The sequence below is a fragment of the Pistacia vera genome, unplaced genomic scaffold, assembly GCF_008641045.1.
Source record: "Pistacia vera cultivar Batoury unplaced genomic scaffold, PisVer_v2 Contig123, whole genome shotgun sequence".
Taxonomy (NCBI): domain Eukaryota; kingdom Viridiplantae; phylum Streptophyta; class Magnoliopsida; order Sapindales; family Anacardiaceae; genus Pistacia; species Pistacia vera.
The window spans coordinates 915,150-932,760 of record NW_022195282.1 but is presented as its reverse complement, the minus strand read 5'-3'; the positions used below and the strand labels follow the sequence as shown (position 1 = coordinate 932,760).

The 17,611-nt window shown below is 33.9% G+C and overlaps 2 protein-coding genes and 1 pseudogene across 2 annotated transcripts in view; 2 read left to right on the top strand and 1 right to left on the bottom strand.

The window, feature by feature from the left end:
- The first annotated feature begins 887 nt into the window (after positions 1 to 887).
- On the top strand, positions 888 to 3,602 carry LOC116116966 (flavonoid 3'-monooxygenase). Its single transcript, XM_031402999.1, has 3 exons — positions 888 to 1,339; positions 1,893 to 2,351; positions 2,786 to 3,602. Exons 1-3 carry the CDS (start codon positions 893 to 895, stop codon positions 3,431 to 3,433), a joined length of 1,554 nt encoding a protein of 517 aa, XP_031258859.1. The 5' UTR covers positions 888 to 892; the 3' UTR covers positions 3,434 to 3,602.
- A 5,322-nt stretch (positions 3,603 to 8,924) lies between these two features.
- Positions 8,925 to 11,765, top strand: LOC116116471 (annotated as a pseudogene).
- A 292-nt stretch (positions 11,766 to 12,057) lies between these two features.
- Positions 12,058 to 17,611, bottom strand: part of LOC116116617 (DExH-box ATP-dependent RNA helicase DExH14) — a 35,392-nt gene continuing 29,838 nt past the window's right edge. Inside the window, exons 38-49 of the mRNA XM_031402681.1 lie at positions 17,509 to 17,574; positions 16,572 to 16,727; positions 16,342 to 16,485; positions 15,778 to 15,845; positions 15,523 to 15,688; positions 15,374 to 15,436; positions 14,424 to 14,519; positions 14,116 to 14,283; positions 13,675 to 13,845; positions 13,153 to 13,302; positions 12,954 to 13,085; positions 12,058 to 12,444 (exon numbers count right to left, since the gene is read on the bottom strand). Of these exons, the coding sequence (XP_031258541.1) occupies positions 12,349 to 12,444; positions 12,954 to 13,085; positions 13,153 to 13,302; positions 13,675 to 13,845; positions 14,116 to 14,283; positions 14,424 to 14,519; positions 15,374 to 15,436; positions 15,523 to 15,688; positions 15,778 to 15,845; positions 16,342 to 16,485; positions 16,572 to 16,727; positions 17,509 to 17,574 (1,476 nt within the window). The 3' untranslated portion in view covers positions 12,058 to 12,348. The remainder of the gene's footprint in view (positions 12,445 to 12,953; positions 13,086 to 13,152; positions 13,303 to 13,674; positions 13,846 to 14,115; positions 14,284 to 14,423; positions 14,520 to 15,373; positions 15,437 to 15,522; positions 15,689 to 15,777; positions 15,846 to 16,341; positions 16,486 to 16,571; positions 16,728 to 17,508; positions 17,575 to 17,611) is intronic.

Here is a 17,611-nt window from a genome sequence, read left to right as displayed (position 1 = left end):
AACCCGCATGTCAACTCAATGGGTTGACAACCGCCAACTCGATGGGTTGGGCGGATTATTTAAAAAATAAAATAAAAATGACCCGTCGACTTGGCCTATGAAGGCCCAACCCACCCGACAGGGGATACCTAGACCGGGTTGAACCCAGCCAGTCCTTAAGGTGGGCCGAGTTGAGACAGGCCCAATTAGGTTTGACCTGCCTAGCCCGACCCATTTTTTCAACCTCTACTGGCTCACATCACAAAATTCGATCCTCATAATTATAATCATAGATTTTATCGTCTACAAAAATAAATTTAAAGTAATTTATTTTAAATTATATAAATATTTTTGAGATGCAACACAAAATAAGATGTTTATAACTTTAAGTAACCTCTTTTAAAACGAATTTTTATAAAACTTGATGAAAATTGGTTAATTAATACAGTAATTTAATGCAAAAATTTAAGACAAATCACTTGTTAATTATTAAGAGTTAAAGCTCGAACTTGTAGACTGGTTGAAGCAAATTCTTTATTTATGATTTATTTTATGAAAAATAATAGAGTTATCAAAAGTTACACATTAAATTTGTATATCAAATAACGTGATAAGATCCTAATCATTGATTAATATTAATTTATAATGAATCGATCAAGATTTTACTATGTTATTCAATATACAAATTCGGTACACATTCGTTAAGTGTAACATAACTCTTATTTTATTTGCCTGACTGCTTTTCATTTCACGTGCATCTACCACGTTTGGTAGTTATATAATATGACACCACCTAACAGACCACTGTATTCCTCACATCTAAACACGGCTTATTTTTCCTATATAACAAGTCTCAAGACTATTTCTCTTTACGTCTATTATCACATTTTCTTCCTCACAAAACTGGGAAATCATGTCTCCTTTCATACTTTATTCCATACTTCTTGCCGTCTTTATCTATCTCATCTTCCATTTAAGTTCACTTTTCAACCGGAAATCCCTCCGTCTTCCTCCGGGCCCAAAGCCGCGGCCCATTATCGGGAACCTCACCCACATGGGCCAGATGCCCCACCACTCTTTGGCGGCGCTGGCCCGAACTTATGGCCCGCTCATGCACCTCCGCCTGGGCTCTGTTGATGTCATCGTGGCGGCTTCGGCGTCGGTGGCAGCCCAATTCTTGAAGGTCCATGATACTAATTTCTCAAGCCGGCCGCCGAACTCCGGTGCCAAACATATTGCCTATAATTATCAGGACCTTGTTTTCCGACCATACGGCGCAAAGTGGCGGCTGTTGAGGAAGATTAGCTCCGTCCATCTTTTCTCCGGCAAGGCCTTGGATGATTACAGAAGTGTTCGACAGGTTTGTTTTAATTAAGAAGTTGTCATGTATGCATGAAAAAGCTCAACGTGTATTTTGATTCTTCAGTTCAACGGAGGAAATCAGCTTAATTATCAGGATTTCAACAAGGGTAAAATGGGCATTTTGCACTAACTAATATTTTTAAAAAAAGTTTTTATTATTTTAAAGAAATTTTTGTTATATTTTAATAGGAGTTTTTATTCTACTTTTTTCAAAGTTGTTGAGACGTTTGAGAATTATGAAATCAGCCCGTATGAAAAAATTAAAAAATACAGTTGAATGGACTCTTCAGCCCTCGTCCACTCAACTCTGGGTTCACACATTGAATTATAAATTATTTTTAATATATTATAATTCAGTTTTCTACGTATTTTTAAAACTCAAGAAAGTTCTAGTGATGTTAAAGTTAACATTTTGGATTGTGAACAATTATAAATTATTATGTGTTAGCTGAGATTCCCGTTCTCTTATCTGAACCGTTGGATCTGTGCCTAGTGGCACTCCTTTTCAATCTCTTATCGTGATTACGATGAATCAATTATTTATTATTTAGGGGGAGGTGGCGGGGCTCACACGCGCGTTGGCGAGCGCGGGGTCAAAGTCAGAGCAAGTGAACTTGGCGCAACTTCTTAACGTGTGCACCGTGAACGCCCTATCGCGGGTGATGCTCGGCCGGAGAGTGTTCGGTGACGGAACCGGAGGCAAAGATCCGAAGGCCGATGAGTTCAAATCGATGGTGGTGGAGGTGATGGTTTTGGCCGGAGTTGTCAACATCGGCGACTTTATCCCTTCTCTCGAGTGGCTAGACTTGCAGGGAGTGGCAGCGAAGATGAAGAAGCTTCATAAAAGATTCGACAAGTTTTTGGGCGATATTGTGGAGGAGCATAAAATGCACGGTCATGATGGGAAGGAAAAACATACGGACTTGTTGAGTACGTTGATTTCGTTGATGGAAAATGCTGACGATGAGGGAGAGAAGCTCACTGAAACTGAAATTAAAGCGTTACTTTTGGTAACTTCACTTTCTCGTCCTTCATTTTAATATTCTATTTAATAAATATCAATTATTATTAGTTACATAATTGTTTTATGAGTTTATTTCCCCCCTGAGGTTTCATTAATAACATTTCACCCATCAGGTAAGGTAATCATACTCCTTCCATAATTGTTGACTGTTGACATATAACTATCTTGATTACACATAACATAAAGGAGCCCACAGCTTCCCCTGATTGTCGTATGCATAATTAAGGTTACCCAATACCCAGAAAGACAAGGCCCCATTTCAATTTTGTTTTGTTTGTATTGCATTTTTCAAAGAGATTCTGATTCACTCACTCTTTTAAGGTGCGACGTGGACTCTTTGTTTCCCAGTATTTAACCAAACACCTAAAACTCTTTGACTCTGTGACCCCATCAACTAACATTTCCATTGAATTGTTGCAGAACATGTTTACAGCTGGGACCGACACTTCCTCAAGCACTACGGAATGGGCCATTGCAGAACTCATTCGCCACCCCAAAATCTTGGTCCAAGTGAAAAATGAGCTCGACTCGGTTGTGGGCCGAGACCGATTGGTCTCCGAATTGGACTTACCGAAACTCACATATTTCCAGGCCGTCATCAAGGAAACGTTCAGGCTGCACCCGTCAACGCCGTTGTCTTTACCCCGAATAGCTGCTGAGAGCTGTGAGATCAATGGTTACCACATCCCGAAGGGTTCTACATTGTTGGTCAATGTATGGGCCATCGCACGTGACCCTAATGAATGGGCTGAGCCGCTAGTGTTCCGACCCGAAAGGTTCTTACCCGGGGGAGAAAAGGCTAATGTTGACGTTAGGGGAAATGATTTTGAGCTTATACCATTTGGCGCCGGACGAAGAATTTGCGCCGGCATGAGCATGGGCTTGCGCATGGTCCAACTGCTTACGGCCACATTGATCCATGCCTTTGATTGGGATCTTCCGAGCGGGCTGACATTGGATAAATTGAATATGGAAGAGGCTTTTGGGCTCACTTTACAACGGGCGGACCCCTTGATCGTCCATCCGAGGCCCAGGCTATCACCAAAAGCTTATGAAGTTTCATATTGATGAGATTGGTGAATTTTTTTTTTTTTTTTTTAATGTGCTACTGGTCATTACATAAAATTAGGATAATTATAATATCAACAAGGGAGATTAGGATTACAACTTCACTAAAGATATTTATTATATCATAAACTCCCTGATGTGGTCTTATAATTTAGATGTTTGATATGGATTTTCCATANTTCCCATTTATAGACTGTTGCAGGCTAATGGGCTGAAACTCAGTTTAGCTTAACTTATAGGATAACCCAACTCATAGAGTGGGTAGGTCGCAAGGTGATTTTAAGTGTAGACCCAATCAGAATTGGGTTGAGGCCTTGGGCCGTGACATGTTTATTTCGTTATTGAGCCTTGTCAAGCCCAAGACGATTTTTGGCCCTAACTTCACATGTATGCATATTGAATTATAATTATTTATACTAACTGGTGGTTCATAATTGATGGTTAAATCTTCATATTCTATTATAAAGTTAAGTTGATCAAGTCGATATGTTATTTATTGTTAAGAATTGTATCAGTGGTAACTGGTAATACTACATCTTATCATATTAATTAATATACATTAAGCTCAATTACTAGGATTGAGGAAGAATTAATTGACCATATAAAATAGTGTAAACTAATATTTTAGATTTTTTTTATTATTTCTTTAAGTTCAGAAAATATTTTGTTAAAATAAAATTAAGTTTGGCAATGAAATGTATAATTTTATTCCCTAAACATATGAACACGAAATCAAGCCCTCAGAATATTGCACTTGCATATAGACTGCCAAGGAAAAATAATGACTTAATTTCAGCCTACAAGAGCATATTATAATTAAAGGGGATAGCAATATAAAATTGAAAGTGTTCAGTATCCCGTGGGGACCCAAAATTTTTGTCAAAGGGGAGCTTTGCGGCTCTGGCATTGTTTCTCCATCAACTAGTGAAAATATTTTAAAAAACCACCAAAGCAAATGAAATAATATAATGTCAAGAAGCTGAAAAGAAAAAATACAATAACATAATACTTTCCTATTTAAATAAATCTATGAGAAGTAAAACCTTGAGCAAATGTGTTGAAAACAACATCCAATTTACAGGGAAAGACAAGTAAATTTTTACGTGGAAAAACTTTTTCAATGTGAAGAAAACAAAAAACCCTAACCTTAAATCCTAAATCTTGATATAATTTGCTTTCAATTCAAATTCTTCTCTTACCAATTGATGTTATTATCTTATTCATATCTTATGAAAATTTGTGATGAAATTGGAAGGGAAGAAGCAAGGCCGAATGGAAAAATGAATTAAGTTTAAAGTATTCTTTTATACGATCAAGTTATTTAAAAAAATAAATAGTAAACAATTATGGGTCCATTTGTTTTATTATTTTAGATTGGATTTTGAGAATAATATTGGGTAGTTGAATAAGGTGAGTATTACAAGATAAAATTTAAAAATTCACAAAAAACCCCTTAAGTTTGCTAATTTAACTAAACACCCCAATATATACAATTTTTGTAAAATGACAAAAACACCCCACCCACCCATAGTGCCAGATTCCGGCCACCATCGCCGAAATCTAACAGGAAAATTGCGTTACGACGCATACCGGTTGAATCTGGCCGGTTGTGCGTTGATATAACCTTTTTTGGTTAGATCCACCACTAATCTGGCCAGATCTATGGCCAAATCTGGCCTTCAACTGTCGCAAAAGGCCAGATTTGGCTGTCAACGACGACCAAAGATATGGTCGTCGTTGTTAGTCAACGATAGCCAAGATTTGACCGTCAACGACGACCATTTTTTTTGCCGTCACAGATCGGCGAATTACCGGTTGTTTCTACACTGTTGTGACAGATTCCGGTAACCACCAACGGTGGTTGCCGGAATCTGACAACTATGGGTGGGTGGGGGTGTTTTTGTTAATTTTTAATTTTTTTTTCTAGGAGGTGTTTAATTAAATTAATAAACTAAAGGGGTTTAAAAGTAATTAAAAAAAATAGAATAGTATTTCTCAAATAATAAAACAAACAAGTATTTTGGGAATAGGGATAAGAATAACAAAATAAACGGAGCCTATGCTTTCTAGTAACACTAGATTATCATGATCAAAGTTCAATGAATGATTTAAATTGAATTATAATTTGATTATTATTTTTAATTATGTCACGTCATTATTATTAATTATTCGAGATTTATTAAAACCAAGGAAAAATAATGATAATTATTAAGCAGATTAGTAGTTTATAATTATATAAATTACTAATTTTTATTTCTATTAAAAAAAGGTATAAGTTACAGTATGAAATCTTTTATTAGTAGAGGTAATTGGTGTATGTTAAATAATTAATTAGGTAGAGGAGTGAAAGACAGAAAAGTAAGTATAGATGAAATGATAAAGAATTCAAATCATAGAATTAAAAATCATAGTTAATTGTGATTTATGTGATATATTTATATTATATGGACCAAATTAAGGGAACGAGAATGACAACAATGGCAAATTAATAAAAACACGCAGAATCCCAAAAGATAAGGAGAGATTCTAATGAAGACTTTTTCATAGATTTTTTTTTTNGGTGTTGGTTCATTCATTATCCAGAGATAACTCTCTCTCTTGTAAGAAGTAAGAGCAAAGTTCTTTTATTAACTCTCTTGTACGTCAGTCCGCTTAGCGACCTGACCCACACCAACATCTATACAAAATCAGTGGACGTAGGATATGCTACCTTAGCATCCGAACCACTTAAAAAGCCTCTTTTCATTTATTTCTTTTAAAGGCATCCATTGTCACGAGCATAAAATTCATAAAACAGTGTCACCCACGTGACAATTGGTTGGTGCGCAAATCGAGCATCAACAACACTGAAATAACTTTTTCTCCTTCTCGCCCAATTGTTACTGAGCTTTTTTTTTCCTTCTTCTCTTCGTTTACTTCATTATTCTCCACCAAAGCAGAGCCGTGAATCCCTTCCCCTCTCTCAGTCCATCAACCAAGGCACCAAGCACAAAACACCAATTTTTTTTCTTCTCCTTCTTCACTGAAAATTTCAGATCATACAACAAAGTTTCAGACTCAGCCCAAACCCATAGAACACTTTCTCCATCTTGCTGTCAAGAATCGTTGTTGCGTTTTCAGTTCCTTTTAGATCTAGATACAACCAAAAATACCCTTGCGTTTAGCTAACTTACTGATGGTGCGAGTGACATGAGAGTTCATAAAAGTAATACACAACACTAGGCGCAGGTGCACAGATGTCAAAGTGAAATCAAAGTGATCTATTGACCCCACAAGAAATTCTAATAAATAAACAACATTTTTAAATACAAATACTTTTTTCAGAAAACTATTAAATCCAACTCAACCAACTGTTTTTCAGAAAACTATTCTCAAAAGTGTAAAATACCGAACAAAACGGAGTCAAAGTGTTTAGTATCCAGTGGCGGGCCCAAGATTTTATCAAAGGGGACCTTTGCGGCTCTGCATTATTTGTCAATCAACTAGTGAAAATATTTTAAAAAACCACCCAATTTTGAGCAAATGAAATAATATAATATCAAGAAGCTGAAAAGAAAGAACACAATAATATATTGTGTTCTTTCTTTTCAATATGAAGAGAAGCAAAACCTTGAGCAAATATATTGAAAACAACATCCAATTTACAAGGAAAGATCAGAAAATTTTTGCGCGGAAAAACTTTTTCAATATGAAGAGAAAAAAAAAACCCTAACCTTAAATCCTAAATCTTGATATAATTTGCAATTCAAATTCTTTTCTTAGCAATTAATGTTATTGTCTTATTGATGTCTTATGAAAATTTGTGAAGAAATTGGAAGGGAAGAAGCAAGGCTGAATGGAAAAATGAATTAAGATATATGCACTTTTAAAATAATGTTATATATGATTAACTTCTTTTAAAAAATAAATAGTAAACAATTATGCTTTCTTATAATACTAGATTCTCATTGTCAAAGTTTCAAGAATGGTTCAAATTGAATTATAATTTTATTTTTTTAATTATGTCACGATCATTATCATTAATTATTCGAGATTTATTAAAACTAGGAAAAAATAATGATAATTATTAAATAGATTAGTAGTTTATAATTATATAAATTACTAATTTTTATTTCTATTAAACTATTAAAAAGGGGTGTAGGTCACAGTATGAAATCTTTTATTAGTAGAGCTAATTGGTGTATGTTAAATAATTAATTAGGTAGATGGGTGAAAGACATAAAAGTAAATATAGATGAAATGACAATGAGGTCAAATCATAGAATTAAAAATCACAATTAATAGTGATTTATGTGATATATTTATATTATATAGACTAAATTAATGGAAAGGGAATGACAAAAATGACAAATTAATAAAGACACATAGAATCCCAAAAGGTAAAGAGAGACTCTAATAGAGACTTTTTTATATAATTTTTTTTTTTTTTTTAATTTGAGACCTACCCTTAAAGAGATTGGTATGTCGGTATGACATAATGTATTAATGATAGAATAGTTAATCTATTAGTTAAATATTAAATTTTTTATCTATTTATCTTAACAGCTAATGTATCTCTTAAATTATATATGTTATATATATAGAGTAAGTATATGATTAATATGTTAGACTTTGGAACTTCTTTGTCAAACGACTATTCTATGAAATTATCAGTTGTGTGTTGAATGACTTGAAATTGTGAGGATAAAGGGCTTTCAGCTAAACATACAAGTCTGTAATGCTGTTTCACACTTAAAATGATTGTTGAATTAATCACGTGATAAAAATTTAATGATATATATAATATAACATATTGATATGTTAAATACGCATAATTTGACCTTAAAACCTCAATTATCAAAAAAAAAAAAAAAAACAAAAAAATCCTAAATTAAATTCCAAAGTTTTGTTTGGACCTAAAATTTTAATATCAAATAAATTAAGAAAAATTAATGTACTTGCTGAGAGAGTTGCAAGTTATGATTTAATTGAATTTGGGATATGCATCAAACGATTTAAGATAAATCTTTTGAATCATTTATTAGAAATATAATATTCTACAATGATATGAGATAATAATAATATAATTTTAGATTGAATACAATAACTTTTTTGAATTTTGATATAAACCTTCTATTTTTTATTTCTTTTTAGAAAGTGACATTGCAATTAATAATTATATAAATTCTAGTCAACATTAACATTAAATCCCAAACTTCATAATGAAATAAAAAAGTAAATAAATAAAACGCAGTCGTTTTTTTGTCGTTGACGCTCCTGATCATTTCTAGGCTGTAGAAGAAAATCTCTGAAACAAAAACTCCAATCTGTAACTTAAAAGATTCATTATCATCAATAAGTAAAGACGATCACTATCATCATGTCCGATCTAATCAGAGCCGTCCGTTCTAGGATTCTCGAAACGAAAGAGAACATGCCGATCAATCTCGAAGCGATGTTAACGTAACCACGGATGTCACCAACATCTCCGTCCGCTCCCGCCAACACCTGACCTTTCGTTCCCGCGAAAATCGGCGGTCAAGATGGTAGCGATCGGCAATGCCACGGGGTCTTGTATGATGTCGTGTTGGTGGTGCCGGCGTCTTTTCTTGTTTACCTGGCGGTTCACGCGAAGAAGAATTTGAGGAAACTGTGCAATGGAAGCTCGATATTATGAGTTATTATGCTCTTCTTTGGCTCGCTTGTTTATCAACCTCGCTTGGTGCTCTCTTCAGTCTCTTGTTTTTCCTTTTTCAAATTATTTCTCTTTTATTTTTGTTTTTAATTTTTTTATAGCTTGTAGCTGAAAATATAAAATCTGGATTAATTTTAGCTGGTGGGAGTCGGAAAAAAAAAAAAAAAAAAAAAAAAGGGAAGTAAAGAAATGAAGAATTTAATGTGTCTGTTTTTGAAACAAAATTCCGAAATATTGAATTACAATTTTCCATTCTTTTTTCAGTCCATATCACTACTAAAATGTGCTATCTCATAAGTTTCTATAGAACCTTAAGGTATTGATACTATGAAAAACATTAATTTGTTTATATGGCATGCGTGCCGGGTGACTTTAATTGCGTGGGGAGCATGAAAATTGTAATATTGAATGTAAAACTTAAAATGTGAGAACGTAAGACTGGTATTTTGCATTATGTTTAACTGTTAATAGTTAATAGTTAATACTAGTAGAAAATATAAATTATCATATTGATTGTAAATAGTGTTGCTTGATGAGCAGGCTTGGCAATGCTCTACTGGGAAGGAGTTGCTTGGAATATCCTGTCACTGTTTACAGCATCCGCAATGCTATCTGGAATCAGTTTGGTGGGCTTTTTGCTCCAGGAAAGTTATGCTAGCGGTTGGAGACTCTAGCGCGCACTTTTATAATATCGGGGATAATTGTTGGTGTGGATATGCTTCTTAAGGTAATGTTTGCTCATGCTTTGAAAGTAAGCATGCATACATGTGGATTTTTTTCTCTATAATTGAATGTGTATGTATTAGTCCTATCGATAAGCTTTGTAATTGGGGTTAACCCTTCCCCTTCTAGATCCCCTCCACCCCTGACTGTGTCTGGACTAGGAATTGAGCTTGCAATTTGTAAAGAGGTATATGTCATTTGTCGTCAAAGTCGTTTTGTAGGAATTTTTTTCGTTTTACAATAAGATACATATTAGTTTGGTTCTTACCACCAAAAAAAAAAAAAAAAAAAAAAAGTGAGATACTCATAATTGTCTGATTGCAGTGACAATTGAAGTATCATTTAACACAGTTGAATTTTAGATATTGTGAATCATACATCTCAGACTTGTACTAGGAGACTATAGAGATTCCTTTGTTTGATAATAGTTTAATTAGTGTTCGAAAGATTGAAGGAGCATTTCTAGAAATATTTGAAATCCAATAAATAATGTGCCTGTTCCCAGTTGACAGCACAATAGATAATCTCATAATCTCTTGGTGAGGTACCCTCAAATGAAATGACTGGACTTGGTATATGTTTAAGTAATATTTACGACATGAGAAGATTATACTCACTTATTTTCATGCTTATTTGCTTATTGTCAACTACTCCTGATTTCATTCCAGTTCCTCTTTTCACCCTGAAGCAAGAATTACTTCCAGTGGGAGGATGTTAAGGTGACGGTCTTTTCCACTTCTGGGGATACTTGGCGTGTTTATTAGTAGCAGAATCAGCTAATTTACTAATCTTGTTTCAGATCCAATTGCGTAAAATAAGGCAACTTGAATGATTAAATATATCCTATAATTTTTTAATTTTCAACTGATTTTGCCCTGATATTTGAACCTGAGTTCTTTTTATCACATGAAAGTAGCAAGTTATACATTATATTTATATTGTGGTTTTTATTTTACTTGCACATTCTGTGGTTGTGCTTAAACCATTGAAAATATTGATCTTATAACAATTTCAATCCTAATTTACCTTGAACTCTTCACTATCAGGTAATATATGTTTTTGGATTTGGGTCCCCACTGTTCTTTGATCTGGAAAGTACTCATCGGATGAAGTGGGGCATGTGGATCATCCACAACTTATTACTTACTGCAGTTTATGGCTTCATTTTATTTGTGCATTTCTCAAAGTGGAGAGAGAAGTTGCCTTGTGAGTAACATTATTTGCTCGATTATCATATTACTATAGCAAGGGATCGGATAAACTAACATTTTCTACAATTTGCAGCTAGGCCAGCATTTTACCACTACATCGTTGTGATGTTCTTCGTTAGTGCAGTTGCATTGTTTGGTTGTGTTCTTGCTGGAATCGGAGCTGGTTTTGGCATTTGGTACTCAGAATATTAATTTTCATTTAGAAAAAAGAGAGCTATTAAATTTAGTACTCATGAAGTGTTTTATCTTTTTTCTTTTCAGGTTGTATAATCTCACAGTTGTCTGCTATCATGCACTCTATCTTCCTTTCTTGTTTGTGACTTTTCTGGCAGACTTTTTCCAGGTGATCATCCCCACTACTATCTCCTTTGTTAATTGTTAAAGATGTTAATTTTCCGGGCTTTATTTATGATTAATTATGTCCTAATAATAACATGAGCTTGCTGGATTATATGATGTTTATAGGAGGAAGATTTTCTTTTGGATAGTGCATATTACTCTGAAATGAAAGATGCGGGATTCTTTGATGCTGATTGGGAGTAGGGCGTTTTTTTTTAAATGAAATCATACTACCATAGGGTTTAGTTTGTTGTATACTTTGTAAAATTAAATACGTATACCTTGTAAATAAATTTGAATTGGACTATTCATTTTCTTTTATCCGGTTTAAAATTGTAACTGAGCCATGATTGTAACTGCAACTGTTTAAAACTTAATAAAATTCTGGGATTCAGAATTTTGGTCTATTCTGCAGTAGAAGAAAGTTCGAATTGATTTAAACTATTGATTTATAAACAATGAACTTTGGATGGGATTGAGATCATTGACTATATTCATTACCGCTGTAATCGAAAATCTTAGCCAGTATCAGCTTAGTACTAGTTAGTACACATCTTTGTGCATGAACTTCACCTAGCGTCAGCACAAACTGACTAATAATTTTGCAAATCACTGGATTTGTGATGGAAAGTCCCTAGCTTTAAGGTAACTCTACCACGAGTAAAACTAAATATATACAAATAAATTGAGATGAATCAGAGAAGTTATTATCTTTGAAAAAAACAAAGAGCAGATGAAATGGAAGCAAGTAAAGAGTCATCGGAATGATAATTTAATGAATTGCAACAAAATTTTCGCCATACCAATTGAGATATTCACAGCTTTTAGTATCTAAACATCCGACTAAGAATCTTTTCATATATATAATTTAAAAAATAATCCAGAGTAAACACTGGACTGCCCCCGCCTTGGTGTTACTTTGAAGACGATTTACGTATTCTTTTCTCGTAACCCATCATATTCCCACATTACTGATTTCTATTTCTGAGATGGACCAGTCCTTCAACAGAATGTTCTTGTTCAAAACCAATGTAGCAATCTGAAACTACAATCAATTTCATCCCCTGGAAAAAGGAAAAGAATTCAGAAATTATATCAAGAGAAGAGTTGAGACTCAATTTCTCTATGTGACAAAACCAGATGAAACAATTTCTGCCTTGAACAGAGATGCAATCTCTTCTTTCCATATAAAGTGTAAAGGAACTTCATCAAGACTCAAATTCAGTAATAAATACTAGAATAAGCTGGGCAACCTCATTTCCATAAGCCTTGCAAGGCCACAACTGTTGATGAAAAGTCTCGGGTAAAACATCTCAATGATGGAAGGATTTATATATGATTACCCACTCATACAAAATCTAGGGTATGTTCAGAAATATCTTAAAATAGGATACTTCTTATTGCCACTATGATAATTTTATTGCCTAAGTCCAGGTATCATGTTCGCAATATTGAAATAGAGAAATGTTATCTGGCAACTGAAAGATTTTGGCAAAGTAATATTTTTCGTACAACTAAATAAAAAAAGTGAAAAAATAAAACAAAAGAATGATGAATTCAATAGCTTTTTAACCTGGACAGTGGTCGTGCTTGATGGCAACTCCATGTGGGTATTTAAGCGATCAGTGAAAGAAACTCTCTTGATAGCATATAATTCTGAGGTTGAGGTGTTACCGAGAACTAACCACCATGCTTCATCTTTTAGCTGCAAAAAGAATATTAAACTTAGTCTTTGCCATAAACTACTATAATAAATTAGCTTAATCTTTCACCTTAGGGAATCGAGGGGCAAAAGCTCTTGATGAGTTCCTCCGCAAATTGGTCTTCTCCATTCTGATGTTCAGTGTGAGAGATTCTCCACCCTCAGTGTCCCTCCTTTGAACTCTTAATTTCACTTGAATTTTAGAGAAATGTTGCAGATCCTGATAAAATATAATAAGACGCAAACCAACGTAAATGAAATCAGAGAACATATTGACAACAAAGACAAAACAAGAAACCACCTTCCATTCTAATGATTAAGCACAAGTATTTTGTATCTTATTTGGCAAGCCCTACCTTGCAAAGGTTATGCTAACAAGAAAACTCGGACATGTCAGATACCAATATGTGCCCAGCCTAGCTCACTAAGGTTCCTAACAGAATTTAGAAAAGGAGAAAAAAAGCTTAAAAGACAGCTAAACCCAAAAACATTTTGATGACTTCCATCCGTTTCCCCCTTGGGTAGATGCAAAAAGAGATAAAATTCAGTCCTAGCATGAAACAAACACCAGCATCTAGAGGACAATGTGCACCTGGTATAATCTTGAAACAGGAAAATTTCCAATCATGGTTTGCAAAGTTGCCTTCGGAATATCCAATAGTTGCTGAACAGAGGAGATTCCTCTTTTTCTTAGTAAGCCCACAAGATCATCGTTCATGCATGGCAACATCCGCAAGGCAGAATCCTGATCAAACCATAAACCCTGCGAAGATAGAAAACATATCAGATATGAGACACAGAGGAAAAGATGATAAACCTTCTCTGGATACCGGATATTAGATTTTTAAGAAGCATTACAATATACATAGGTTTGGTGAAGATTAATCCAGAATATATTCCAATCAATAATTATTTTATGCCCTTATTTCAACTGCTTGAGTAGAAATAAACTTCATATGATTAAATTGTGACATTCAATCGATATCTATTGTTTATTTGAGATGGACAAAAAATGGAATATCAAGAGAAATACCTGCATGACCATTTGGAGAAGGTGCATGCAAGTGATTGAACTTGAAAGCCACCCGCTGTTAGCACATATATCTATCATGGCCTGGATGATGCGTATGCTTTGATCCAACACTGACTTCAAGTCAGTGACATAATCACTGATAGGCAACTCTAATTGAGAAAAATGTGCCTAAATCCAAAGCATCACGTATAAAAAGTGAATGAAATGATTAGTAGGAAGAAGATATAAATGTAAGCAAAGAAAATAAAAATAAAAAACTGAAAAAATCCATTTTCATCAATTATAAGATGTTGTCTAAAAACAATGACCTGGAATAGCAGATTTGTTTTGACATGTGGATCATCTAGGCGATGCTTGTCCACTGCATGTCTTACTCTTTGGGATAATGCTTCATTATAATTTTCCTAGAAAAGAGAAAAATGGAAACACAATACCAATATAAAAATAATATCTTCTATCAAAATAAAATATAAAATGCAGCTAATGGATAAACATGACGCAGCTAATGGATAAGTCAACTTCAATACATGAACTTCAGATTCAATAAACAAGACAGAAGTTTACAAAGCAATTACATCATAACTAAGTTTATTAGAACAGGCAAATCAATTAACATTTGGATGGGAAATCTTATGTTACACCAAGAACATATCATGATCAAAAACAAATAAATGTCTCCATCAATAAACTACCAATTCTGAAAATTTTACTTCTACCAGTGAATAAAATATATAAAATATCTCAAGTACTATAAAATCCAATTAGAGACATTTGTACAGGCATCCTTATGATGATGCTCTAAGTAAATCTTAAGAAGTACCTTTTTAATTTTCTATTTGTTAAAAGCCAGAAATAGGTAAAAGCTGAATATTTCCATGGAGCATCAATAATCAGAATGCAGGTAAATATACATGCAATCAAAAACCATGAAGGGATAAAAAATGCAAAAGATGTCAAGGGCTTCAAGAAGACATTGGAATGTAAAATTGTTTTTAGAGAAGGAAATAGGTCTTTTAAACTTGCTTTGGGATACCTAATTCAATTTCAGTTAGGATAATTCAATTTTAGAGAGGAAAAAAAATAAACACTGGATATTACAGAACATAACAAAGCATTCTATATAAGTAACTTTTGATTTCCACCCAATCAAGACATAGCACTGAATAATACTATTACAACTTTCATTAACTTTAACCTATGTTATGATTCTACTCAAGTAGAAATAGATTAAGATCACAAGTATAAGCCAACAAATTACCTCATTATGCCGCACGGGAAGTTCATCATATTCAGAAGCACCAGAGAGAATATGCAAAAACACCTAAGATAAAATAAAATTATAAGAAAGAAGATATTTGAAGTAATAAGAAAAAATGATATCAAAAAAATACAGAATATTCTTATTACTTCAAGAGATGTATCTGGCCCTATGTTAGACCCAAACATTGACACAGTCATGTAGCTCAGGTAATACTGAGATGCTATTGAGCCCAGCATAATAGGCTCCACACTGTCTTCATTCATCTTGATGCATCCACTGTCTTCCAGATCCTCAAATGTGCTCTGCACTAATCTGCAAAAATAGTTGTTTATGTAGTGTCTCCAACATTGAAGGATACACCAAAACGTAGCAGTTCCAGGCTGTGCTAATCATAATTTTACCTAGACAAGTATGAACTCACGCCTGCAGCTTCTGTATTCTCTAGTCCATAGTAGGCTGGATTAACACTCTAAAATATAGAATTTCTTCAGTAAGAACTTCTTCGTGATATCAATGACCAGTCTCAAAGAATAAGAAAGCCATTGTCTTTGAATCTTCTATAAGCAAGAGATGTTCATATATATCCAAAACAAAAGCAAGAAATGTTTGGCCTTAAATTTTGAAGGTGCAGACCAAAGGTGAGCTCTTGATCACTAATTTCACAAACCCTAAACTCAAAAGCTAGTGATCGAGCGCTCACCTTTGGTTTGCATGTTAAAATTTTAAAGACGTCTGCATCTGAGAATTTTCAATTATATATGTTTGTTTGTGTGTGTGTGTGTGGCTAACTAATCAATTTAGACAACATGAATCTTTCTACCTCCCAAAGACACAAACTTATATCTCGAAAAAGTAGATAACTAATTACATAGTTAAGAGCTAGAAAAATTTAAATTAACAGCAACCAGTTTTTTTTAAAATTATTTTTAATTCTTTACTTTTTACTATAACCATCACGCACATACCAGTCGACGGAATAAGTAAGTCCATGTAAGATAATGCACGGCATCTTCCTTGTGGCATATTGTTCCAGAAACAATCTCTGCATTGAAGTGATTATGCAATTGATCCCTCAGACTACTCTCAACTGGAAATGGTTCATACAGAAACTGCAAATAGAAATACCACATTAATCCAGCTTCTGCAACAGACGGCTATTAAAATCACTAGTAACATAAACTACTTATAATTTGACCTTTTTGTAGAAGCTCTTTTTTGGTTCATGAACAAGAATTACTGCTTTCCCATGTTGATCATATTGCGGGCGCCCTGCGCGACCCATCATTTGCAAGATATCAGTGATTGGAAAATCAACATATCTCTTAGATTTTCCATCATAATATTCTGTTCCCTGCAAAAAACATGCAACATTTATTAATTGGCACCATATGTGGGGAAGAAGGAATGGTTCAAAAATGGTTGAGGAGATTATACATGTAGCCACCTAAATATCAAACGTTCTTAAAAGCATTACTAAAGCTCCAACAAAGGCAATGATCTCCAAAGCATTCAGCATTATTTATTTATCTTTTCAACAGTAAAAAGGGAAATATTTTATAAAAAGAAGAAATAAAGTACAAAGGTAGACCAGCTGTCCACTGTACAGGTGATATCTCCCCATCAAGGGACAAAAAGGCTAAATTGGAGAAGAAATTATTCAGGCCTTTTAATTCATGGTCTCACTTTCAAGAATGCAGTATTATGCATATTTTCCTTAATCAAAAAAAAAAAAAAAATGCATAATACCATGTAACCAAATTAGAGTAAATATCCTATTTTCCAGTATCAAGTAAATTAGTCAGAGAGGATAGGTTTTGGCCACATTCTTTTTCAGGGACAGGTTCATGAAAAGCAGATGAGCTTGGAATCCTAATGACCCAAACAATATTTTTTCATAAGAATTAGACAATAAAGTAGAGCATACCTTACCAAATTTTAATTTTTTTCTTCTAAAAATTCATTATTTGATAAACTTTTTATCTTTTTTAAGCACACCCAAAATCTCCAACAACAGAATGTGCTAAACATAAAGCAGTGAAACTTCCAAAGAATACTAAACTCAATTTCTACCTTTGAAAACTGCAACTATACGAAGTAAATACGCAAACATACCATACATGGCTTTGCCTCACCTTGATAATAACCAGATGTGCTGGAAGGTTTACGCCCCATGCCAAAGTGCTAGTACAAACCAACACCTGGGCCAGATGAAAAGTTGCATTTTTTCAGTCAGTA

Excerpts from the sequence above, each read along its gene's own strand:
- LOC116116966 (XM_031402999.1), top strand. The coding sequence starts at position 893 with ATGTCTCCTTTCATACTTTATTCCATACTTCTTGCCGTCTTTATCTAT. Across the intron at positions 1,340-1,892 it reads ATTACAGAAGTGTTCGACAG|GGGGAGGTGGCGGGGCTCAC; the intron begins GTTTGTTTTAAT and ends TTTATTATTTAG. Across the intron at positions 2,352-2,785 it reads AAATTAAAGCGTTACTTTTG|AACATGTTTACAGCTGGGAC; the intron begins GTAACTTCACTT and ends GAATTGTTGCAG.